At 38.5% G+C, this 25884-nt stretch overlaps 2 protein-coding genes across 2 annotated transcripts in view; one reads left to right on the plus strand and one right to left on the minus strand.

Moving 5' to 3' along the window:
* LOC113236691 (phospholipase A-2-activating protein) overlaps window positions 1-9843 on the plus strand; it is a 30798-nt gene extending 20955 nt beyond the window's left edge. Inside the window, exons 3-11 of the mRNA XM_026472850.1 lie at window positions 1110-1219; window positions 1830-1919; window positions 5137-5322; window positions 7148-7271; window positions 7825-7885; window positions 8063-8188; window positions 8387-8532; window positions 9000-9124; window positions 9629-9843. Of these exons, the coding sequence (XP_026328635.1) occupies window positions 1110-1219; window positions 1830-1919; window positions 5137-5322; window positions 7148-7271; window positions 7825-7885; window positions 8063-8188; window positions 8387-8532; window positions 9000-9124; window positions 9629-9803 (1143 nt within the window). The 3' untranslated portion in view covers window positions 9804-9843. The remainder of the gene's footprint in view (window positions 1-1109; window positions 1220-1829; window positions 1920-5136; window positions 5323-7147; window positions 7272-7824; window positions 7886-8062; window positions 8189-8386; window positions 8533-8999; window positions 9125-9628) is intronic.
* A 2473-nt stretch (window positions 9844-12316) lies between these two features.
* Window positions 12317-25562, minus strand: LOC113236469 (IST1 homolog). Its single transcript, XM_026472549.1, has 7 exons — window positions 25366-25562; window positions 19945-20107; window positions 16365-16584; window positions 15980-16113; window positions 15190-15324; window positions 14771-14821; window positions 12317-14220 (listed from the first exon to the last, which is right to left on the minus strand). The coding sequence occupies exons 1-7, from the start codon at window positions 25545-25547 to the stop codon at window positions 13906-13908; spliced, it is 1200 nt and encodes a 399-aa protein (XP_026328334.1). The 5' UTR covers window positions 25548-25562; the 3' UTR covers window positions 12317-13905.
* Window positions 25563-25884: the final 322 nt, after the last annotated feature.

Below are 25884 nucleotides of genomic sequence, written 5' to 3' on the forward strand. Positions count from 1 at the left end.
AAATTGGCAATTTTTATAAAAAACCCTTAAAGTCAAATATCTTGAAAAGGGTTAAGTTTAGGGTAGAGTGTTTCATAGTCATATCAGTCAGAAATGGTGGAAACTACAAGCCCCTAAAGGATCTACGTCGACTTAACCTGTCACCCTGTATATTGTATCACTAATTCGATTTAAGGGTCATATTCCACAACTCTACTCAATGCTCAAGTCAGGACTTGAGCATTGAGCAGACTTGAGTGTGATTTCAAGCACTGGACGACCCTAATGGCAAGGACTTTAGTATGATTTTCAGTGTTCACTGCAATACTCAAGTCCTGACTTGAGTATTGAGTAGACTTCTGGTATACGATCCTAAGGGTCGTATTCTAGAACTCTACTCAATGCTCAAGTCAGGACTTGAGTGTGATTCAAAGCACTCGAAATCATACTCAAATCCTTGCGATTAGGATCGTATTTCCAGTGAATGAAATCATACTCAAGTCTGCTCAAATCCTGACTTGAGCATTGAGTAGAGTTCTGGAATACGACCTTAAGACTTGCATCCCACTTATCAAAAACGCCTCGGCACGTCGTGCATACTAAACGCGTGTTATAATGGTGGTTTTTCTTTCGTCAACGTGCTTAATTCTAAAACATACTGACCATACCATAACTATTATAGGAATCACTTCTTACTTGGTTCATGTTTACCCTTATTCACGGAAAAGTTATTTAATTTTACTTTGTGACAATGACATGTCCGTTCTAACTAATAAAATGGGAAGGTTTGTTTGTGGTTCACTCTGTAACGTAAAAGAGGGTAGAAAAACCTGCCACTATTGGTACCATAGGCAGTCCATAGGTTGGGCTATTTCATAGTGAATGAAATTCCCCTTAGATCCACAGACAATATTTTAACTGAGTACAAATTTTCTTCTTGGCAGTCGGGTAGAAAATAAAAACGACCACCGAATATAAATATGCATCTGCATGCATATGAATTTTCTCATGGTCGACCAATTGTTTCATCGCATACCGCAAACAACCCTTCAATCACCAAATAACATTGGAAGTCATTTGTCAACGACCTAATGTACTGGGGTGTTTAATAATTATATACATATTTACAGGAATACGATTTCGTGTTCAGCGTGGACATCAAAGACGGGGCGCCAGCAATCAAACTGCCCTACAACAAGACTGAAGACCCCTGGGTCGCCGCGCAAGCCTTTATACATAAGTAAGTAAGTCTTTTGTATATTATATGTGCGAAATATTTGATGTCGAGTGCTAGATCGTTCAATACAATATCTTGGAATTCACCGCCGTAGCTTTCCTGTAAAACCCACACCATTTATTTATTTATTTATTCAATATGGTACGATTACAGATACACAAGTCACATTTACTTAAAATAATATTATCAGTACAACTCTTTCCGACTGTTATCCGATTACAACTGTACACAGCTTATCAAAGAAAAAAAAACATATATAATTATTACACACAGCTTATGTACTTATAATTATTACACACAGCTTATGTTTATATATCGGTGGTCCGAGCAGAAGCGGTTAATACAATTCGAGAGTCTGGTGGTTCTTATGATTTTCCAGAATGCCAGTACAGTGTACAGCCAGTATAGAGCCAGGAATATTAGTACAAGAAAGTGGAAGTTTCCCTGTCAAGAATTTTAATCAAGAATTAAAAACGAAAAAAGTGTGCTGAGAAAATTAAATAAAGAAGGTTCCACTCGGAATGACAGAATCAATTTATATAAAAAAGAAAATCCACTGACAAATCGTATCTAGAACCGTTATCGTTACTATATAAATATAACTTTTTTTCAGAAATAATTTACCTCAAGTATATCTTGACCAAGTAGCTAACTTCATCGTCACAAACGCGAAATTAGACACATTGCCTGCTTCAAGCAACGGGTAAGTTACATACCAGATGCAAATTGTAGTTATATATAAATATGTACGACGATTCAATACGATAAATTATATTTATTACGGAACACCCTAATTCTATAATTTTTATTAAACAAGTCAAATAAATTGTTGGTAATAAGGAGTGTTAAGGTCGCACTTGAATGCTCTGGTCACCCAGAGGCAGCCGCGGAAGCGTTCCGGGCACAGGAAATTTTGGCAGGGTTCATATAAACTTGTACATTACAAAAATTCCCGGCCCGGAACGCTTTCGCGGCCGCTCTGTGTGGCTAGAGCATATGACTTACTTTTATTACTCTCGTGTCATTTGTGGTTGTCTATGTGTGTGTGTCCATGGCACCCGCGACACAGGGCTTTCTCTAATGCGGGGCTATGTTGAGTGTGTGCGTTATTATTATTATTATTTATCAATTATTAATACGAACTGATCTTTTACAGTAAGTACTAAGTGCAGCTAAATAAAACGAGACTGAAAATGTTTAAAATGGCGTCGCTTGAAAAGCGCAGAGATCTTTTGGACCTTTGTTTTTGGACGTTTCTTACACAAAATTTTGTATGACAAAATTGACCACAATTGACAGCAATGTTCAAATTTACTATTCCGCGTAGATACTCTCGTCATAAGATTTGATTGATTGTCCTTCTGTCGCCACCATTTAGAAGAACTAAACTAGGTCTAGACTCACCTGTCTGCCGTCTGTCTAGATTACACAATGAGCACAGTGCCACAGCGGATATGTTCTCGGTGGTCTCGGTAGTCTTCTCCTCCTCCTAGTCTCCGAGAACATAGCGCAATAATTAACATGTAACATATTGTGTATAGGTATTATTATTGTTTTAATTGTTGTTTATATTTATATTGTTTTCTGTTTCTTATATATTTGTATTCGGTTTCATAGCACTTAAATACTAAGACTGCTCAATGCAAGTTGTGTTTCATCTGTCACTTGTTGTGCATCTTGTCAAAATATGCTTTTCATTGCAAATTGAACATGTAATTTAATGTAACAACTGTTGCTGAACCTAATAAATTATGTTAGTAATATACACACGTAATATAGTCCTGCGAGGTTGTTAAGTGTTTTTTTTATAATATCAAGTGACGGGTCAAACAAGGCGAGCGCCTGATGGTAAGCTCCACGCCTGTCCATAACAGTTGCAGGGCACTGTCACGGCACCCGTCACCCTAAGACATAAGTTGACAAGTCTCATGTGCCTGTAATTTCACCAGGACCCTTACCCTTCAAAACCGGAACACAGTACTGCTGACATTACTGCTTGGCGGCAGAAAAGATAAGGTGGTAGTACTTACCTGGACAAACTCTTTCACAAGGAGCTCTGCTGCTACTAAAGTATTGTACAAATAACCCAGCAGTTGGAGTCGAAACGATCCTTAAGTAGGTCCCCAGATTCATCAAAAAATAATGTATTTAATTTTTTTCTTGAAATTTTTAGCACATTTTTTTTTCAATGTAACTGACACCCCATACTGTAAAAAAATGTGTTTAGACTACCATGGCAACTTCTTACAAAAGTTGGCGCAACTAATCAAGATTCTAAAATGGTATAAAACCTGCTACGTCATGCTTGTTGGAAAAAATGATTTTGGTTTTTCTAAAAAGAGGCCAATTTAAAAAGGTTACCTTTTCTAAGTGAAAATGGCTTTCAGTGTCTCTAAGGTTAATTTAGTTTTCATATGCATGTAGTCGGAGTTAGACTGGCTGGTAAAAATGGTAAGCATGATTGAGTGAGGCAAAAAGTCTCAAAATTCCACATTTCTCGACAGATTAAGAATTTTAATAAAAGTAATGATTAAATTATTATAATTTTATTACAGACTACAGCAAGTACTCAGTTTTCCAACGGCAATGCCTTAAAAATGACCTTTTCACCAATCGTGCATTACGTCGTAAATTTATCTGTTGTACAGCTTCCGTGATTCTTCGTCGTAATTCGGCAACATTTAATGTCGGTTTTGCATAAACCTTTTCTTTCAGGCAATACCAGTAAAAAAGTGTAAGGGGTTCAAATCTGGAGACCGGGGTTGCCACTAAATTGGAGCCCCTAATCCATCGACCTGCGTACTCTTCATTGAGACTTTCTACTGGACGGGCATAATGAGCAGGACACTCGTCATGCTGATACCACATTTCTCGCAATATGCTAAGTGGCACGTCTTCCAGTCGATCTGACACTGGTTCTCCAAATTTGAACCCCCTAGACTTTTTACTGGGGTTGTCTGAAAGAAAAAGTTTATGCAAAACCAATATCAAATATTGCCGAATTACGACGAAGAATCATGGAAGCTGTACAACAGATAAATTTACGACGATATGCACGATTGGCACAAAGGTCATTTTTAAGGCATTGCCGTGCATGTATTGATGCCGTTGGAAAACAGTTTGAGTACTTGTAGTCTGTAATAAAATTATAATAATTTATTCACTACTTTTATTTAAATTCCTATATCTGTCGAGAAATGTGGAATTTTGAGACTGTTTGCCTCACTCAATCATGCTTACCATTTTTGCCAGTCAGTCTAACTCCGACTACATGGATATGAAACCTAAATTAACCTTAGAGGCACTGAAAGGCATTTTCACTTAGAAAAGGTAACCTTTTTAAATTGACCTCTTTTTAGAAAAAACAAGATAAATTTTTTCCAAGAACCATGACGCAGAAGGTTTTTATACCATTATAGAGTCTTGATTAGTTGCGCCAACTTTTTTTTTACAGTGTGGGGTGTCAAAGATACCTTGAAAAAATAAAATCTGTTCAAAATTTCAAGAAAACAATTAAATAGATTATTTTTTTGTGGTGAAAATTTTGCAATTCGGGCTTTCTTTGGTATTGTGTTCATTAGCTGGGCTATTTGGGTTACCGTTATTAAAACTAGAACAGCAAAATTAGCAAATTTGTAATTGTAGTACTTAAAAATGGCATACAGGTCGTACATTTTCAAAATTTTTCATTAAAATGCTTATATCGCAAAAAAAAACAACGACTCACTTTTTTAATTTTTTTTTCTGGGTTGCTACACACTAGGCAACATCCTGTTCCCAGGTTATCGTTGAGTTTTGGGACACCCTGTATAAGTAAATAATATACTTAACATGGCATAGAATAAAGCAAATAGTATATAAAAAGTGTTTCGTAAATATTAAATTCATTTGTCAAATCCTTGATTTGATGTTGCATTCAGGTATTCAGACCCATTCACGGGTGAGTCCCGCTACGTACCGGGTACAGGGCCGGCGGGAGGTACCGGTCTGCCCCCTCCATCATCTACTGACCCGTTCACAGGCTCCGGAGCGTACACCACTTCGTCAGTCACCACTCAGCTGAGTGCTGGAGACAAACCGCTCATACCACACGACGCTTATATCAGGTAAATATTTTAAAACATTCTCGTCTGTTTTAAACGTGTTTGGTGACACTCACGGCATAAACACACTATACGCTATTTACCGACAGTTGAAAGGGGCTAAATGTAACTGAGGTAGAAAATTATAGACATTAATACACGTTCGATTACAGTTATATTTTTGTACCTTAGGAGGGGATTAGTGTATATTGTTATTCTTACAATATTCAATTTCATTATTTATTGCATTTACCATAACATTACATAGGGTGGAAATGGCTTAAAACTAAACTAAGGGGAGTTACACCATTATGACCAAATTTGTTGTAACCATGATATATTCCATGACAGCATTCATGCATTCAACAGTTAATTTAAGCTTAGTATTTTATGATAGATAGCCGTAGCGCCATCTATGATATTTCGTCACCCAGTTAGATACCTTTACAGCTACCAGCTCTAGCTAGTGATGTCGCTATTCATTGTATTTAAATATTTATTGAATTGATATTCAATTATTTTTTATGTGAAATTACTCCACTAGTTTGTTACAATGATCGAATACTCAGAAATAATTCCTTCGATCCGATTATGTTTTCTGTAATCTGTACCATTACAATAATAATAATAAATAAAGAATAAAAAATATTGACCTTGAATGGCACTTTAAATTATATTTCGAGAGAGCTGTTTTACTCTTTACAATATTTAGACATGAAATAAATTAATACGTGGAGCGCACTATAAGTTTCCGGAATGATAAGAAAAAAATACTGTAAATGGTCAGAAATGAATTCATTGTTTCTCAAAATGTTCTCCGTTAGCGTTAATGCACTTTTTCACACGAATGAACCAATTTTGAAAACATTTATGCCATTCCGCCGTGACAATCTCTGAAACATATTTTTCATACTCTTCGACAGCCTCTTCAGATTCTCCAAAGCACGTGTCCACTTTTATTAAAAAATGAAGCAATCATCCACTTAGAGGCACTTTGCACGCGCGCCACTTTGGTTGGTTTCGGCTCATCTCGAAAGACCCATACGCTCGATTGCTGCTTTGTTTTGGGATCGTAACTATAAATCCATGTTTCGTCACCTGTTACTATGTCCCACACCAAATTTGACGCCCCTTCGTTGAATCTGGTAAGCATGGCATTGCACCAAGTGACGCGATCCGTTTTTTGAGCCTCAGTGAAATTGTGTGGGATCCACCGAGAGCACAGCTTTTTCGCACCCAAATGTTTGTGTAGTATTGATTGTATTTGACTCATGCCTATGCCTATAGATGCCCGAATTTCATGGTATGTCACATGGCTGTCTGTTCTGATCATACGGCGCACAGCATCGATGTTTTTGTTGTTCACAGCAGTGGACGGGCGACCATCACAAAATTCGTCACTGAGATTCACACGACCGCGTTTGAATTCTGCAAATCGGCTATAAATAGGCGTCTTGCATGGTTCTTTATCGCTAAAAGCAGTTTGAAGCCGAGTGACGCTCCGCTGAGCTGTTTAATTACACTTAAAGTTGTAGAAAATCGTACTACAAAAATTTTCACGAGTTACATCCATGGTGATGTAGACAACCAATTTCTAAAATGACGCCACAACGTAAAAACAAGAGACAGTCAGATGAAACAAACTGCATTCTACAGCCAAAGAGTTCCATTTTCAAATGTTGTAATTACTTTTTAAATATTGTTTAAGTAAGTGGCCAGTTACGGAAACTTATAGTGCGCCCTATGTAAACTCACGCAAGTCATCGGCTTACAGCCGAAGTGTGACAGGATTCGTTAAGCAGTTGTCTCGGCCGTTAAACTGGTTATTTAAGTGAATGTTACTTTACAGATTCGATCAAGCAAATCTAAAGGCGATCTACGACAAATTAAAAGAATTCAATAGCAAAATTGGAGATGGTCTGGCCGCGTTTACCGACGAACAATTATCGAATATTGTTAAATTAGGAGAATTGGTAAGTAAATGATAAATGCAAAGTGCTACCATTCAATTACATTTATTTATGGCAAATTTAGTACGTGACACCAAATAATTTTTGCTAGGGATTAGTGGGAACCACTACTAGATCGCTAAAGCAGCTTTTGGCAGCTGTAGAGCTTCTTATGAAAGAGCTCGTCCAAGGCAGTATAGCGACCTTGCTTATTTCTGCCGCGAAACAGTAATGCGTTAATTACTGCTCACCGGTGTTGAAACATAAGGGTGCTGGTGAAATTACAGGCACATGGGACTAGTCAACTTATGTCTTAGAGCGACGGGCGCAGTGCAGAACTTAGATCTTTGCGATATAAAACTCCGAACGGCACAACCACTGTTATGGACAGGCGTGTCGCTTACAACTGGGCGCACAGCACACTCATGCTCTTTCATATAATTACTAGGGAGCTAATTTTATATGCAATTTCAGAGGGGCATCAAAACTTGTACCAGGTTTCTGTACGTAAATGCAGCTTTTTTTAATGAGGACTGATAAATATATTTCTATTGTATTTTTGTTGTTCTTGTTCCAGAATAGTTCATACAGCCCCGATTCTGTGTCGTGTTTAAAACAAATGCTAGAATGGCCAAAAGGTATGTTAGATTTGTTGTTAGTGTTTTTTTGTGCTACAGTCCATCCATACATAATTCATAAACAATGTTACCATATTGCAGCATGTGATCTTACACAGTGACAACAAAGAACTTAGCGTTAGTTTAAAAAAACTGGTCGCAAACCTTTTATCCCTGATTAAATTTTTCGTTTTTCAGAAATACTCTTTCCAGTGTTAGATGTAACGAGACTGGCAGTTAGGAATAAAGAAATCAACGGATTAATGTTCGACTCTGCATATGGGCCCAATTTTATCAAATATCTACTCACTTTACTTACTCCAGGTATGCCTATGTATTTTTCTTGTTTTTCATGAAATGTTAAATTACTCATTAGTAACATCAGTGTTTTAAGCGGTAATACTGCAAAAAAGTTAGACAGATAATTTAGTATCAACACTTGTTTAAACGGCAACACTGAGCTTACGGCCTTGATAAAGTTATATCTATCAGTGTTCAATGATGGTAAATATCAACTTTCAGATAATCTCCCAGCGAATCAAATGCTAGCTATGCGAGTGCTCGTGAACGCGTTCAGCGACCTGCCCGGCGAGATGCTAATACTCGCAGCTAGAGAGAGCATCATTCATACTATCATATGCCTCAATGAACTGAATAATAATGGACAGGTAATGCAAAATCTAATCACATCATGATCACTAGTTAAGACGCGTGTCATACAATCGTATATCATATTAATTCCTAGTTAAGATTAATATTTAAAATTATGTGAATTGATAATATGTCGACGAGGGTTGTATTACCATTGAATAGCAAAAGTGTGACGCTTCCTAGACGGCCTCATTATGAATATAGAACAAAATTGCGCCAGGTTAAATGTAAGGCATGGTCACACTAAGAGCTGTACGAATGATGAATCTATTAAATGGCACACCGTACAGTTAGCATGTCTGTACTAAAGACATGCTCCGCCAGATGTCGTTACTAACCTGACTAACTAACTTTTTCGTCCAATTTCGTATGTCGTAATAATAGCGCATGTTACAAATTAAATGCTATGCATAAATAAACGCGCATGAAAAAAGTATGTGCGAGAAATGGAAATAAATAATTGCATATAATTACTGTTGGATAGATCGCGGCGGCGTCCCTTCTGCTAAATTTATCTGTAGCTTTGGCGCAACAGTCTGATAATATCGAGCTTGCAGACGCCCTAATGCTACTTCTCAGCAGAGTCACCGACAACGAAGCTTATTTCAGGTAAAATACTTAAATACGTAATTGATATTATGAACTAAGGTGCGTTTCAATCCATTCTAGACGGAAGATAAACAAACAGGTCACTGACCCGACTTTTTTAAACGGATCAGTGATGGCCAATTGTACTCCCAATTACATCATATAATTTAATCACCTCACCTCACGTTTGGACTAACGTTTTTCAAACATGATTTTTAGAGCAAGATTTTAACCTTCAAAATATGCGTGAAAGTCTTACTTATTCGATTTAATGAGCGATTGCATAAGAATTTTAACCAATTTGTTTACTTTTGATCTAATGGATTGACCTATACCCCGAACGATCACCAAGTTCCCTGATGGAAATACCGTTAAATTAATAAAAGTGTGAAAGGTGTGAAACGTTCAATTTACTGTGGGATTTAAGCACTTTATATTTCATCAATCTGTGACCCGCTGTACATACTTTTAGCATTTTCAAAGGATAAATAAGGTTGTTTATTCGATTCTTGTATCTGTCCACAGAGGCCTGGTAGCTCTCGGCACACTCCTAGCTGAATCTCCAAACAAGCTACAAATTCAAACAAAGATTGTATCCAACAATCAACTACACAACCGACTGAAAAGAGACTGCACAAATAACGACCCTAATGTTAAGAAAATCGCAGCTTGCTCCCAACAAATTGTAAAGTTGTTATGAAATTATTATTAAAACACTCCTTTTTATATGAGCGTTGTTATTTTAAGGGTGGACAGAGATCACTTATGCCTTTTATTGTATAAACGTATTAGCTTCGTGTATAAAAAATAGTTTTCGTTAATCAGTTAAAATTTTATGAACGGCTTAAATTACTAATCAACCTTATATTAATGACGTTAAGGTGCACTGATATTTGAAACAGCCGAATATTTTTGTCAAGAGTGCTGATATATTACCGTTATGGTCGTATACATATTTTTAGTTGATTCAACATTTCCAGTAATTTGATGCCGACTGTGCGCCTATATTTCCTTAATCCTAAAGACTGTTTCTTCGTTAATACGTATTGACCTTAATGCCTAATCCTAATTTCGAAAGCTGAGGAACTGTATGTGCCAGTGAAAACCGAACAATAAATTTTTTAATCTTCATAGACCTATTATGACCCTTAGACTATGGATTTTTTTTCCATCCTCTAAGCTATGACCACTATTTATGTACGAACCCCGTCTATGGGATGTTGAACTGTAATACTCAATGACGTGCATGCTACGTGCCTGCATACTAAACAGGCATGTTCTTTACACATTCACACTTACACGTACCAGTGCTGGGCGTTAATCAATTAAACTTCAATCAGAAATTCAATCCGATTAATCAATTCAATTGAAATAAATTGCAATTAAAATCAATTGCAATTAATTTTTTTAGTTGTTCTAAGAAACAATTGAAACTAACAATTAAAACCGAAACTACCAAATAAAAGTGTCATTAAGAATATGGGTTAGGGGGCCAGTTGACCCCATAATCGATCTAATAGCCGACCCCCTAACCAACCCCGCAACCACCCCTAACCGACCCCCAACTGAAACCTCTAACCGACCCCCAACTGAAACCCCTAACCGACCCCCAACTGAAACCCCTAACCGACCCCCAACTGAAAACCCTAAGCGACACCCTAACCGTCCCCTCTAAACCATATGCCCTATAAATTTATCACAATTGTCTGTTTTAATTGTTAATCAAAAACATTGAAATTGTATTAATTGTTAACTATAGATATACGCGATTAACGACTAATCAATTGTTAGTTGCGAGAACTGCAATTAACAAATAATTAATTGTTAATTGCGGTTCTCTCAACTAACAATTGATCAATCGTTAATTGCTGTTTCGCAATTGACAATTAATCAATTGGCAATCTTTAATTGCCAGAACGATTAAATTTTGCCTAACACTGACACGTACTTCGTTTTTTTAGAATTAGAAAAGCTAAACAAAGAAGCGAGTGATTGTAAACCGTTTTCTTCAGACCAAAAATGACAATAAAGGAAAACATCGTGAAAATTCATAACAAATTACATTTGCAAATAACACGACATGTTATTATTTTCTGAAAGTTTCCGCTTACTGTTTGAAACCTGTTTCTTTAAGTTTTTTATAGAGCAAGTCTTTTAAATAGATTAAGTTCGTAAAGGCAGAACATTTTCATTAATTGAAAGCGAAATTGGCGATTTGAATATCATATTTTTCTAAACTGCCCTAAATTTGATCGTTCTTCTCTAATTCAATCTTTTATTGTTGTCTAATAACTCTTCTATATACACTTATTTATCTAAATTTATTTTAAAAATAACAAAAATTTTGCTGTGAATAATATAATATTTATTCTATAAATATCTATACAATTTATTTACTTCCCATAGTTCCTCGCCTGATCCCTTTTTCACTCTTTTTCCAAATTCCATTATAAGTTTCCCCGTTTTAAAAACAAGTTTAGTCAAAATACTGTGTTTAAAAGCCAAGAGAAATAAGAACGCTAAAAAAACGAAGTATATAGTATTTGGGTATAATGGGAGCGACATCAACAATATAGTCTCATTAAATCCTGTCGGATGTATATGTAAGTTCAACCTACCTCATCCTGTCTTTATTTCTCCAAAACGAATTAGTCCGCCAACATGCGGATCTAGTGATAATTTATTGAAATTGCATTTGCATAAAGAACTGAAGAGCGATTTGATGTATTATCATTATCTACATAAATAATTCAGTAAAAAGCTATGGGTATTGCTTTGTCAGCAATCATATAAGATGCTTTGCATGAGGTGTCTAACTTTATATTAGCGTCGCTCTCATCAAATGCTGATCTTTAAATAAATAAAATAAATAACGCACACACTCAACATAGCCCCGCACTAGGGAAACCCTGTGTCGCGGGTGCCATGGACACACACAGACAACCACAAATTACACCCAAACTCACGAGACAAATAATTGTAGGCCATACAACTATTTCTCCCGGCCCGGGAATCAAACCTGGGACCTCTGCGTAGTATTCCGGCATGGTAACCGTTCGGCCACTGAGGCAGTTATCTTATATATATCTTTAGGCTTAGAATAATAAATCTTGGAAAGTAAAAAATATTATTAAAAAAAATATTTAATGGAATATGAACACCCTAAATAAATTACAATACGGTGTTATTTGTGTTGAGACAATTTTTATATTGCAATAATAAAATATAATATTTAAAGCACAGAGTTTTATTATACATTACAATACATTATCTATATATCACAATTTTCTCCTAATCCTGAGTGCATTGATACAAGTAAAAGGATCTACTGCACGAATCTTTGAAACAAGTGTCAACTTGAAATTATCGCTGCCTACATTTGTTGGATAGACCAGCACGTAGTGAGACGGCATGCAGCGCGGTTCCCGTTACACTCAAGTGATGCTCTCATCTGTACCCAAACTCTTAACAAAATCTCCCTGCTGACTGACTCTTATACATTTGTTTGAAACAATTAAGGTTTCAGCCAACACATTTCATGGAAGCACTTCATCGAATTTTCTTAAGATTCCCTTATACAGACGATTCCTCGTTTATCATTACGATAATCGTATCGATCGCTATACCCCCGCATTGAAGTTGAATCGTTAACGACATAAACTATCAATTCATCGTTTCTATCAGTTTGAAAACTCAAGTAGTGAAGATAAATCGTCCCGAATATTTGGGACTTTACGTAGATTTTTTTCACAAGATTAACGATTCAGCGTGCCTTATTCCAGTGTGACCATTATTTAAGTGTCGAGTATGAAAAAACAATGGTATATATTCAATTAGGCAATTTTTGCACATCAACTTTTAAGAATTTAAATGAGAATGGGTTATCGATCATTATAAGCGCATTACGATTACTTTTATTTATGCATGTATTGGAATATAATTAAAATTAGGGACTTTTAAACCTATAAATCCTATCTTTGAAAATTCATATATTAGAAAAATAATTTGATATACCTACTTTTATAGATTCTTTCTGATTTCTTCATTGTTACCCTACCAACCGAAAAAGTTAATAAATATATACAAAATAAAGAAATCTCGTTTTTTCATAATTTGTATTATTTCATACTTGATTGTGAAATAAATTATAGTATAGACAATTCACCAATAAAGACTGGCAAGTATAATTTTGGACCCACAGACATTGCGGAATTGAAAAATCTGCCGACAACTGCTAGCCATAATTATAAGGCTAGGTTTAGATGGATGCACATCTGCCGCGCGTCGAGTTGGAACGTTCAGATTACGAGAGGCAATGCGCGGTGCAAAGGCAAAGTAGCAAAGAGTCTAACACGTCCTCTTGCAACGAAAACGCGCGGTGACGTGCTTTTGCCAGATTTTGATGCGCGTTTTAAAGTATTTCCTCTGAACGCGGCGGTACCGCACGTATGTCCATAATGGGAGATGAGAATGTAAAATATATGAATATCTAGACGCGTGATACGAAAACGCACGTTAAATTTGTCACCTGAACTTAGCCGTAATCATATGTTAAAAGTGCTTTTATCACATGAAAGTTATAAAAATAAGACTAACTACATAAACAAATTATGTATACATGAAATTTTATAAATCTCCTACGCATACAAAAGTTATCGACTAATTTCGTTCGTAGAATCTTGAATCTTTTTCGGAAAAGTTGTCAATTTGCATATGGGGCCTTATTACACTAAGGGTGCGAATTTCAGGATCCAAAAGTAACCCGTCCGTGTCTTAATATTGGAATTTATGACGTTACAATATTACTTCTTCTTTTTCAACTCTTCGAAACGTTTATTTAGATCATCAAAATCAATTTCATCTGGTGCACTCGAGTTGTTCTGCGGGTTAGAATGCGACGAGTTGCTATGCGGTACAGAGGGCAACAGCAAGTCGGATGGTACGGACGGCAAATCTGGCAATTCCGGGAAATGACCAGATCCTGAACCCGGTGGTTTAGCACGCGGTTGTGGTGTCGGTGCTGGTGGCTGATGCGGAACTGGTGGCTGATGCGGAACTGGTGGCTGATGCGGAATTGGTGACTGATGCGCACTTGCCGACGGAGACGGAACTGCCGGCTGAAAAAAAAACAAATTAAAATGAACACGATGTTTTATTCTAACAAATAATGGTGAATGTCTGATTTGATTAATTTGGAGTAAATACGAGCGCCGCCATTTCAGGGATCAAAAGTTAGACTGCCAACAGATGGCCAATGCATCTACAGTTACTGCGTGCAGTCGAGACTTCAAGCGTCAAGATGACAAACGTCAAGCTATGTGAACGATAAACCGAGAATCAAAAGTAGCATTCCTAAGAGAATAATGATTTTTTTTATGTTTTTGATTATGTCTGAAACAACTTGATCTTAATTTAACGAATTTATATCATTTGCACATTCTTAAAATATGTTTATTTTTTGTAATACGATACTTTAGTAGGAGGGGTCGAATTGTATACGAAATCATAAGATTGACGACATGATGATATCGGAGAGCTTATAAAGAGGGCTTTTGTCAAGGATTAATAAATCACGTATCATACTATTCAAGGCTTGCAAAACCAATTTAAAAATGAAAAAGCTGACAAATATGGTATAAACAAAGCAAATTGAAAAGGCATAGTTACCATATCATAGTGTATACTGTCGTACGCAGGCGGAAGGTTGTGCATTTCCTCCTGAAAAGAAAAACGAGCTAACTAAAAGTGCGATAGTAAACGTGCACCGACTTAGAAAAAAAGCATTCATAAGTAATATTGACGTACTTGCTTTTACATGATCGAATTCCTTTCAAAAATGTAACAAATTTTCTTACAATTTTTTAATGATATTCGTAAAAACAATATTCTGCCCTCGGAACGTAAAAAGGCACAACTGCTGTATAAAGTTCGTATAGTCGTGCCTTTTTTCGTTACGAGGGCAGTATTAAATACGTTGTAAAATGAAAATTTGATACCCACAATGCTTCATATAACTTGGATAACATGCCCGTAGCTTAAGTGAAAATGAATTACGTGCAAACATCGCGAATAATAAAACTACAAACCTGCAAGAAACTGTTGCTAAAATCTTTAGAGTTGACTCCAGGGGGCATATTGTAGGCTGTCGGCGGTGGTTGGCTTGGCCCGCCGTAATTTGGAGGTGTCGCTATGAACCCTCCCGCTTTACCGCCTGACGGTGTCTACAAAGTTAAAGTTAACATGTTAAGTGTGCATAAATACTTTTCATCGAATTTCATTTAGAAAAAGCACAGCATATAATGGTACAGTACACACACTATATAATTACTTTGCGACTACAATACTGTACAAATGGAAAGCACAACAAGCCTCATTACATATATGTTAACAAATAATACGAATGAAAAAATAAGAAACTTAAATAAGTAACTATGTAACAAATAAATAATTAACATAACAGGCAGTGTGTGTGCTGTGCCGTTACGGAATCTGTCATTCACTCGGCTTAATAAGCTAAAGCAGTGGTTCAGGTAACAAAAATACACGTGCCACGATACGTAGCAGATATACATAACATAGAATCTCACACTCGTCATTTCATAGGTTTTTTCCAATGCTGAACTGCTATATAACCTCTAATGTGTACTATTTCAACCTATGCTCTACATGTCACTGCGTGATTCTCTGTCATGGGAATAAAATACAGTTTAGCTGATTCATTGCGGGAAAGTGGCTTCACATGTCTTCGTTTTAAACCTATAATTAATTATAATTACACAAATTATTTTTATTGACCTTTTCCAACTTCAGTGTTTTTGAATGTCCTCCATCGTAAAAGCAAGCCTTAATTAGTAAACCAAACTACAAAACACGTACTGTAGGATAATTGAAAGGTGTGACCGTAGGAGGTGGTAGATGGGGCATCTGCGGCATTGGTGGTGCTGGTGGGTATCCGATAAAACCCGGAGGCATGGGTGGTCCGTTTATATCTATTAACATCGCATCGCGAGCTGTAAACATTCAAATGATACAAGTTTCAATTAGATATAAGTTGAGTATCTTGTACCCAACTGTCAGACTGCCTGTTTTATGTAAACATAATACAATGATAGTATTGGTCAATGTGGGCATGAGTCCAAGAGAAAGATATGTTGCTATAGTTACATATGCTAAACCCTCCTTCTGCAAATCTGAATGGTGCTTGAAGAAAACTCTCAGTAATGGTAAAATAGTGATATTGAGTAATGACTCATTACAATACCTTCTTCTTCACGCATCACTTGTTCATCAGGTGCATATTCGACATTGTAGTTCTTAGCGATTTCTATCAAATATCTCTCTACCAATATTTTGGGCGGGCTCTGTACAGACATCTTGTGTTTTAATTTGTCACTTATTGTATTTACGTTTTCATTTCTGCACGCATCTGCATAGATCTTTCCGTATTTTGCTGTGAGTAAATCTGAGATTACTTTAAGTTCCTGGAAAAATAACACATTATTCAACACTCAAATACAGAAGACACTGCTTGAAAACACATTAAAAAGTGAAGCATATTCTAATTATATCATAAGCATTACAGCAAAATAAAAACATTGTGACTTAAAAAATTCTTAAACTGAACAATCTAACAAAAGACAAGGGGTATGTGGTACAAAACTATCCAATTGCATCCTTCAAGAAAGCTCTGGTACGTGGAGGGTAGCCTATCAAAGTCACTGTTGTTAATAGCTCTTAGATTGCATATAAATTTACATAATTTTACTATCATATGAGTAGGGCAGAATCCCCTCAATGCCAATTCTGTAACAAGTTGGAAGACTGCTGAAGGGCCCAATATCAATTAAAAGAGAGTTACAGTGCTGAATCTCTATACACCTTTGTGAGGTCTTGCCTAATAAGGAGCAATACCTCTCATGGGAGTAATGACAGATAAAGTAGCATGGATAGTTATATGTATACATACATTACGAGACCCGGAACGTCCGTACGTTTCAGGCCTCTTAAAAATAGATTTTTTTAAATTTAATACGTCATGTTAACTAAGTAAACTTAATTTATTCATGACTTCTTTTTTATACTATGTGGTGGAAATAATGAAGAAATAATAAGCATCGTCTAAGAGCAACCAGGGCCACTCCTGCCTGCTCAGCGCATAGTGCCTACACTTCGCTCGGAGTGTAGGTTTGTTACATTATTATTTTAGTTGTACCTACAGGTTGTAAACATAATTTGATAAAATTAAGGTTTTCATCACAGTACCTATACTCGTGCTATATTAATATTAAAGCGCAGTAGATATTGACTTGTCGATATCTTGATTGTGGAGTATGATTATGAACTTGGTACTTGGTGCAACGGGCTGGTATCCGCAACTCGACGACAAAGCGCCTATTTTGCCTATTTTGTGGTATGATTATGAAATAGAAATGAAAAGTTGAACAACTCTGAATTTGAAGTACTCGTATTCAAACAACCACAAAGAAAACAATAAACAAGTTTACTATTTGATGACATTTTTTAAATAGGGAACGCATTGACATACCATTAAATGGACGTCGGGTTCGCGCTAAAAATTGTCCGCACCTGTAGGGTGTTAAAATCGCATACAGATTGTCAATCGCGCAACAGTCTTCGTTTGTTCGAGAGACAGCGCGGTTGTCAATCACGCAGTACCATATAATAATAACTTGTAAAAATTACTGCAGTAAAGTGTAAAAACAAGATTTTGTATCACATTTTCACTAAACACATATATTGTGTTATCATAGTTCTCATTTAAAAGTGTTATTTTGTACAGTTTTATGGATTTAATTTATAATATTTTAAAATTAATAACTAACAAAATATTGTTGTACTCGTTTTACGGCTTGGGATAACATATCAGAACATATATCTATATGTTACATAACATATCAGAAGTCAGAAAATACATTTTTGCCCGTAATAACATTAGCTCCAATTTTCATAATGTCAAATGTATTTTTTTTTTGAAGATTACAAAACAAAAGGTAATTTTGGCTTCGTGAAAAGCATTAAAATTACTCGAAAGCGTAACGGTTTTATTATAAATCAGTTTTCGGAATTACGGATATTTGAGTTTACGTTTAGTTGGAATATCGGTACATTTCTTATAGTACACGCTTATTTCCACATTTGTAGTAATATTTGTATGTATGCATCTGCCTAACTCTTTATTATATCTTTAAGTAAATTTGTACAAAATTCGACATAATAATATATACAAAAATTAATTAATATTTACGATAAAGGCTATCCCATTACTCTTGTGTTCAAGTAATTTTCAGTCGAAGCTAAATATGGTGCATTTTGTTAAGTTTCCAGTAGGAGAAGTAGAATATGGTGTTTTTGGACCCATAAATTGTTGCAAGCAAAATTAGGCAGCACTGCAATGACGTTACAATTTAAATAAATGTTTTAGTTTTTTATATTTCGTTACATGTTACTACGTTTGTATAGGTTAACTTCGGACATTTTTTCGTGGTTTTTGTTTTAGACCCGATGTCTATTTAGTGGTAGGTCAATAAGGGAACGCTTCATTTCTATTATGAATGGAGCTATGCAACGTGAATGGACTGCGAGATTATGGCAATGTGTGGCTTATTCCCAGTTGTCACCACTGGCTACAAATGGGACAAAAATCCCATACTTCACAAGGTGGTGTCAAACGGGATAAAAAAATCTCAGTTCTTGCCAGTAGTGATTTCTACTGGCGACAAATGGGAAAAATTCCATACGTTACCAGGTGGTGACAAACGGAATAAAAAAAAATCTCAGTTGTTGCCAGTGGTGATTTCCACTGGCGACAAATGGGAAATGGAAAATTTCTGAATAATTGTAAATGATATGATTATTTCTGTGATTTTTAATTATTGGAAATATCTGACTGTATTTTTTAAAAGATCTATACTTCTATCATTAAACTCAAATTTTATTTTATTGCCTTTTGATGGTGGCAACAAACAAACATTAATTGGGATTTTTTATTCCATTTGTTTTTTTACCACTGGCAACTAGTGGGATATTTTAAATTCCAATTTGTCGCCAGTAGCAGCAACATTTTTTCCCACTTGTCGCTAGTGGAAATCACCACTGGCAACAACTGCGATTTTTTTTATTCCGTTTGTCACTACCTGGTAACATATGGGAGTATTTTCCCATTTGTCGCCAGTGGTAGGAATGGGTAATATAGCTTTTTCGAAACTATATATCAATATTCGAAATCGGATTTCGAAACTAAATATTCATGGACACAGCCCGCGTGCGCGCAGCGTTGATACATTGCCGTCACTGATATGCGGAATCAGATTTCGAAGCTATATATTATTGGATATAGTTCTACAAGAGTAATGCGAGTCAATGTTAGTATACAGTTTCGAAGACGAACACAAAAGGTTTCGCGTTGATATCCACTCGGTAATCGCTCGGATTGATTCGGGATCGCTATAAAAAATACGCGATGCGGAGTAAAATCGATATATGGTTTCTAAGATATACGATAATGGATTTTCGATATTGCCACAATATATAGTTTCAATAACTATTTGCGATTTGTAACTCCCATTCCTAGCCAGTGGTGACAACTGGGAATAAGCTCAATGTGTGCGTCAAGCCGCGCTGCTACGTTTTGTATGGAGTTACTATGCTTGTTTTATTATATTATGCTATAAGTATGCATCTAATTACATATCTAGACGTATATTGAACTTTAAGATGGCGGCGCTTACTTAGTATTCAAACACTACCTCAATATGTCTTGCTTTATTAAGCTATCCCTGTACAGTAGTGTAGACGTCACGGGCATGTTATTATAATATTACCTGAACATCAGTATGCATTCGCGGTGCGACCCAAATGAGACTAGATATGGCTTCAGCCAAACCTTCATCCAGTTCTTTCATCTGGGTGACAAGTCCAAATCTTGCCAGGATCAAGTCACAGTACATTTCCACTATCTCCATTGCTTCCACCATGTAGTCTTCTCTGTAATTAGTAAAGATGTGTAAAAAATGTTGATTGAACAACCACCAGGCACCATAAAACATGGTTGAATGGAGAACCTACCGGAGTGCAAACGGCAAGCATTGATGACCATGGTCTCCATAAAAGTTCGATTCGCGAGTTAATTTTTTTGGGGAAATTTAAACAGTTTCCAACTCTACTACAAGTTTCATTTTATAGTTATGTTTCAGAAATTGCCAAAGACTTCAATCTCTTAAAAGTGAAAAGACATTCCCTCCAAGTATAATTGTTTTTTCAGGTTGCTGTTCATCATCATCCAATTAAGTTAATTTAAAATATGCAAATTGACAAGGCGGATAATGATATGCTGCAGGTAAAAAACAGGCAAGCCTATTTTTTATGCATTATGGAAGGGTAATATTAAGTGACATCAATATCATGTTAACCAACATGAAATTGTAGTTCTGGTCATTTTTTAACAATCCAAAATGTGATTGCAATTAGTAAACTAATGACTGCTTGGATTTTTATGCTTAGGGATGTCCTTTATCAAATATGCCTTTGTCATCTTGACACTGTATGATATAGTTAAAAAAAAGCACTCTTCAATTACCAGTTTCATAATGCGCCACAGATTTAACTCTGACTGCCCTTACTTTTACTTTTAGGATATCTATTGTATTCTACACCAGAATGGATTGGTCCATTCACATACATCATCATGTACAGTCATATACATAAGATATCTGAACCCCCAAGCCGACTTTGTCGACCTTTTGGTTCTGAGCACAAAAATGTGGAGAAAATAGTTAAACAAACTTAATCTTTAACCCGTGAGCCGTAAAATTTATTTTGGTATGACTCCCTGGTCGTCACATTAGTGAACGACGTTTTAAAAAGGTTTTTAAGCTAATTTGATCTTTAACATGTGGTTCTTACTTAAATACAGAACACAAGTTTCATCCTGGGGCCAACACTGACAACTCTCGGCTTCAGTCTGAGTCTTGCCAGTGAGGGCGCGAAGTGATCAACACGGCCCGGCCATGCGTCTCTGGGGGTGGACCACGGCAAGTGGTGGGCGGTCTTAATTTACACCCTCCTGCGTTCATGCCTACGCAGTTGAGCGCCGTACGCACGGATGAAGGAATCCTGGGGGGCTGAGCCCGAGCGGGGTGGGGACCCCGGCAAGCAATACGGGCCCTCTTTGGCCCTGATTTCATGCTAAACGGTAGCCCTGTGACTAGCCAACACAGGGAAACGGCAATGTGTCCCGTCAGAGGGCCACTGGCGAGGTGTGGGGGGGACGGACTCGGCCATGCTGACGGGGTGAGTATGTGCGGAGTAGCTGGCGGACTTTGATCAAGTCAGCCAGCCGCACATTTCGAGCCCCCGATGTCGCGCAATGAGCTCCTAACTTCTGCACCTATACTCTCCTGATAATCCTGGTGTCCCGAATGGGACATCCCCAAAGGTGCGGGCTCCGTGGTGGGTGGGAAATCAGGAGAGCGAACAATGAACACTTTACTATGGACATTAATGATCACTCAAAAACTTTAAATCACCCAAAACCGGTGGTACTGGAGGGAAAACCCAAAAGTGCCCCAACAACACATACACACACACAACAGCGCCCTACGGTGAGTGGTAGGCCAAAGGGGAAACCCCAAGGTCAGCCAAGCACCGAGGCTGGTGCTAGTTCAGCAGTAGCGGTAGTGGCCCAAACCTCGGGTTCTGCGGCCCCCGCGAACGCACCGGGTTCTGCATCGCAGAACTGGTGAGACTGGTGAGTCGCAAACCTAAACTCAAGGCCACAGCACCCATCCGCAAGGAAGGGGTGAGCGGCCACGGTGAGCGATCACCTCCAGCGGGTGCTGGAGGTGGTCGCTCACCGTGGCCGCTCACTCACTCACTGGGTAGTGGGAGCAGGGGACGCCCTGCCCGCAAGAACAAGCAAGGTCGTCTGAGGGAACGCGAGCGCCGTGAAAACCCCAACAACCAACGGCCGAAGGAGGGAGAGGCCCCCAGTGGATGACGGAAGTGGCCCGAGGACTGCACCAGTGCTGTCTGCTGGGCCCGCCGCACACCCCTCTGGAAGGGCCCCCTCCCTCCTGGATACAAACCAGTAAACGCGCCGAGGCCCTCGACCAATGCCAAACGTGCTCGACTCGACGAGACCATATCTCTGAGAGGCGAGCATAAACGGCAAAGGGTTGAGAGGCCCGCCCAACAACGAACGTACGCCGAGGCTACCAAGCCAGAACTGATGGCGGTGATCACCTCGGCAAAAACCGGCTACATACGGAGCCCCGATGTCGACAAAGTTCAGGAGGTCCTATGTGAGCGTCTCGCCCAGGGAGCGGAGGAGTGCGGCGAGGCGGACGTCGGCCCACAATTCAGGGGTAAACCTGTCTTTAGTGACGGGTCCCTGAAATTGCGGTGCCACGACACAGCCACATTCCAGTGGCTAGAAGACGCCATTAGCACCATCAGGCTGCCATCCGGGGAGCCCCTCTCATTGAAAAATGGGGCGGAGGCTTCCCGGAGGGCAGTCTGCGGACTGTTGATTCCTGGCCACTGGGAGGATGTACGCCGAATCGGCCGCATCCTCAAGTGACAAAACCCATGGGCGGAGGTTCACCGCTGGTTTGTCCACAAGCTGCAGAAGCAAAGTGGACATACCTTCGTGGTGGTGAGCCTCCCCGAAGAACTGGTCCCGGCTGTCCTGGATCATGACCGGCGCTTCACTTTACAGTTAGGCACGGTCTACCTCAGGTTCAGATCCAAAAGGGGCCTGTACACGGATACGCCGCCTGAGAAGGCGGGCATCAATAAACCACCGATGGATGTCTCCCCGGAGCCCTCTACCTCCTCTGGCATCACCGAAGAAGGGAAGGAGCTCTCCCTGACCCCAGTCTCTGCGGACAAGTGCGTGTCGGGAATGGGAGACATCCGACTGAGCGAGGACGAAGACGAGGAGCTGCTGTCCACTGATGGCGGTTACCCCCTCGCTCAGTAAATCACAAATCATCCAGTGCAACCTCCACCACAGCCGTGGCACTGATCCAGGAACCGTGGATCAGCGCCCGCGGCCAAATAAATGGACTCTCACAAATGAGAGGTAAGCTGATATCAACTACCATCTCAGAAAAACCACGAACTTGCTTATATTACTCTAATAATTTACATGTACAGCCACTAACAGAATTCTGTTCCAGAGACCTGTGTGCCGTCAAGCTTTTAGCTGACACGGCCACGGGCCTGCCTGAAGTGGTGCTCGCCTCTGTCTATATGGCGGAGACTGATTAACCACCACCGCAGGAAATGGAACGGCTAATCAAATATTGCGAGCAGAACGGCCAGCACATCGTCGTGGCCACTGACTCCAATGCCCACCATCCGTTGTGGGGCATGGAACTTGCTAATGACAGAGGTAAGAACCTAACAGAATACTTATTCACAACTAACCTTCAAATCCTTAACAAAGGTACAATACCAACCTTCGTAAATAAAAGATGCAGGACGATTATAGACTTAACCCTAGCGTCCGAAGGACCTGTAAATCTTGTCCAAGACAGACACGTGTCCGAAGAAGCATCCTTCTCGGACCACAGATGGGTAAAATTCAACTTAGAAACAACCATCAAAGAACAACAACCGAAACGGAATCCCCGAAAAACCGATCGTAAAATATACATTGACAAACTACACCAGAGCCTGGGGGAACCGGTAGCACCGAGAAGACTGCTGGACACAGCACAGACAGAAACACATGTTACAGAACTGACATCAAACATATTGAGCAGCTATAACTCCGCATGCCCACCGAGTGAATCCACCCCGCGGCAAGGCCAACACTGGTGGGGGCCTGAGCTTGAGAGGCTACGAAGAAGGGTAAGGAGACGCTTCAATAGAGCAATGAACACATGCGCGGATGAGGACTGGGAAAACTACAAGACGGCCAAATCCAAGCTAAAAAAGCGCATACGATTCAGGAGCACCGCGTCATGGCGAGGCTACTGCGGGAACATCACGTCTTGTGCACAAGCGAACAGAATAAAGAAAATCCTAGGCAACTCAAATTCAACTGAGCTAGGTTCAATACGCAAAATACACAACTTCCCCTGCGGACACGGAGAGAACCCTACTGGAAGCACATTTCCCAGGATGTAGGTTCGTCCAAGACGAAAGGTGCGAAGAAATGAACTACAACACATCGATCCATAACTGGCGATACGCTGAACAAGTAGTAACATACGAAAAGACAAAATGGGCAGCAAACACCTTGGAACCGTACAAAGCTCCGGGACAAGATTCACTCCTACGATGGGGCGGGGATACACTGGTCCAGCACCTGGCCAACATCTTTCAGGCCTGTCTAGCCTTCAGCTATGTGCCCTACAGCTGGCGAGAGGTAAAAGTCATATTTATACCGAAACCAGGTAAAAACGACTACACTGACGCGAAGTCCTTCAGACCAATCAGCCTCACATCGTTCTTCTTGAAAACATTAGAAAGGTTATGTGACAGAGAACTGAGGGATGGAGCGCTTAAGAACGTACCACTACACGGAAACCAACATGCATACAGTCAAGGCAAATCCACTGAATCGGCCCTACATGCCGTTGTGGGCAAGATAGAAGTGGCCCTCAAAAACAAAGCAATCTGCCTAGGCACCTTTATCGACATTGAAGGATGAAGCATGTGAATGTCAAGCATCAAATCTCATCATCATATCATGATACGCAGTCATAACACATGAAGGATCATATGCAGCAACGCATCAAGGTATTATCTTTATGAGAGTCCCAAAAGTAGTGTAGACTCACTGTATGGGGCAGAATCTCAAGTACTACATTATATTAAGCTTATCTGTATGAATCATAGAAGTAACATATAGCTCAATTGTTATTGAGATAAAAAATAATTTAATGTAAATAGAAATGTATTAATATAAATAATTACTCAAAAAAGATTATGTTCTACACATACGCGGAGACGCATACCCTACTTTATTTCTTTATTAACTTCGAGATGTTAATCTCGAATCTCTAAAGAGGTACTTAGTCCATTATCTAAACATAATTTACACTATAACGTAATAATAACAAGGCCTACTTCTTATTGACAAAGGTATGAATAATGTAGTCAATATAATGATGATGTGAGCCAAGGGCAATGAAATTTATTGACGAAAATATTTCTCATTTTTGTAAACTGAAACTATGTTATCTTATGTGTCTTAGATAGATGTTATTCATAGTTTATACATTCATACTGACCTGATAATGTGTTCTACGCGAATTTTAGCTCTCTCACTTTTACCAGCTGCAATATATTCGGCAATTTCCTTACGTGATTTCTGTGCTAATTCAGTTTTCTTTTTCTCCAACAGTTTTAGCCGATTTATAGCAAGCCTTAAGTGCGTTTTCAGCTTAGTATAATTCGGGTTTGTGGAAAACATCTTTAATTATTATTAAATCACACAATTTGCAACAAGAAACTGCAAAATAGATATACGTATGAGTAATACTATTTATGTGTTATTTGTTAACGCGTGAATCATCTAATCTTTTTTTTTTTTATTGCTGGCCATGGAAACAAAGTCCTTCAGCCAAAAACATAAACGTTTAATTATATTTCTATAAATATGGCCACCACAAAGTGGATAGGCAATTTGAGGCGGCGTGCTTGGATTGGATTGACTCGGGATTCCTTAGAACGGTACGGCCGATACGGGTATTTTAGTTCGAAATTCGTATAATTTCGCGTTTTAATCTTCGATTAAGGCACAATAGCAC

Source organism: Hyposmocoma kahamanoa, unplaced genomic scaffold (assembly GCF_003589595.1).
Source record: "Hyposmocoma kahamanoa isolate Upper Pololo Valley unplaced genomic scaffold, ASM358959v1 92, whole genome shotgun sequence".
In the NCBI taxonomy this organism is placed as follows: domain Eukaryota; kingdom Metazoa; phylum Arthropoda; class Insecta; order Lepidoptera; family Cosmopterigidae; genus Hyposmocoma; species Hyposmocoma kahamanoa.

Excerpts from the sequence above, each read along its gene's own strand:
- LOC113236469 (XM_026472549.1), bottom strand. The coding sequence starts at position 25,547 with ATGTTTTCCACAAACCCGAATTATACTAAGCTGAAAACGCACTTAAGG. Across the intron at positions 16,585-19,944 it reads GAATGCATACTGATGTTCAG|GAACTTAAAGTAATCTCAGA; the intron begins GTAATATTATAA and ends TTATTTTTCCAG. Across the intron at positions 15,325-15,979 it reads CACCTTTCAATTATCCTACA|ACACCGTCAGGCGGTAAAGC; the intron begins GTACGTGTTTTG and ends TTAACTTTGTAG.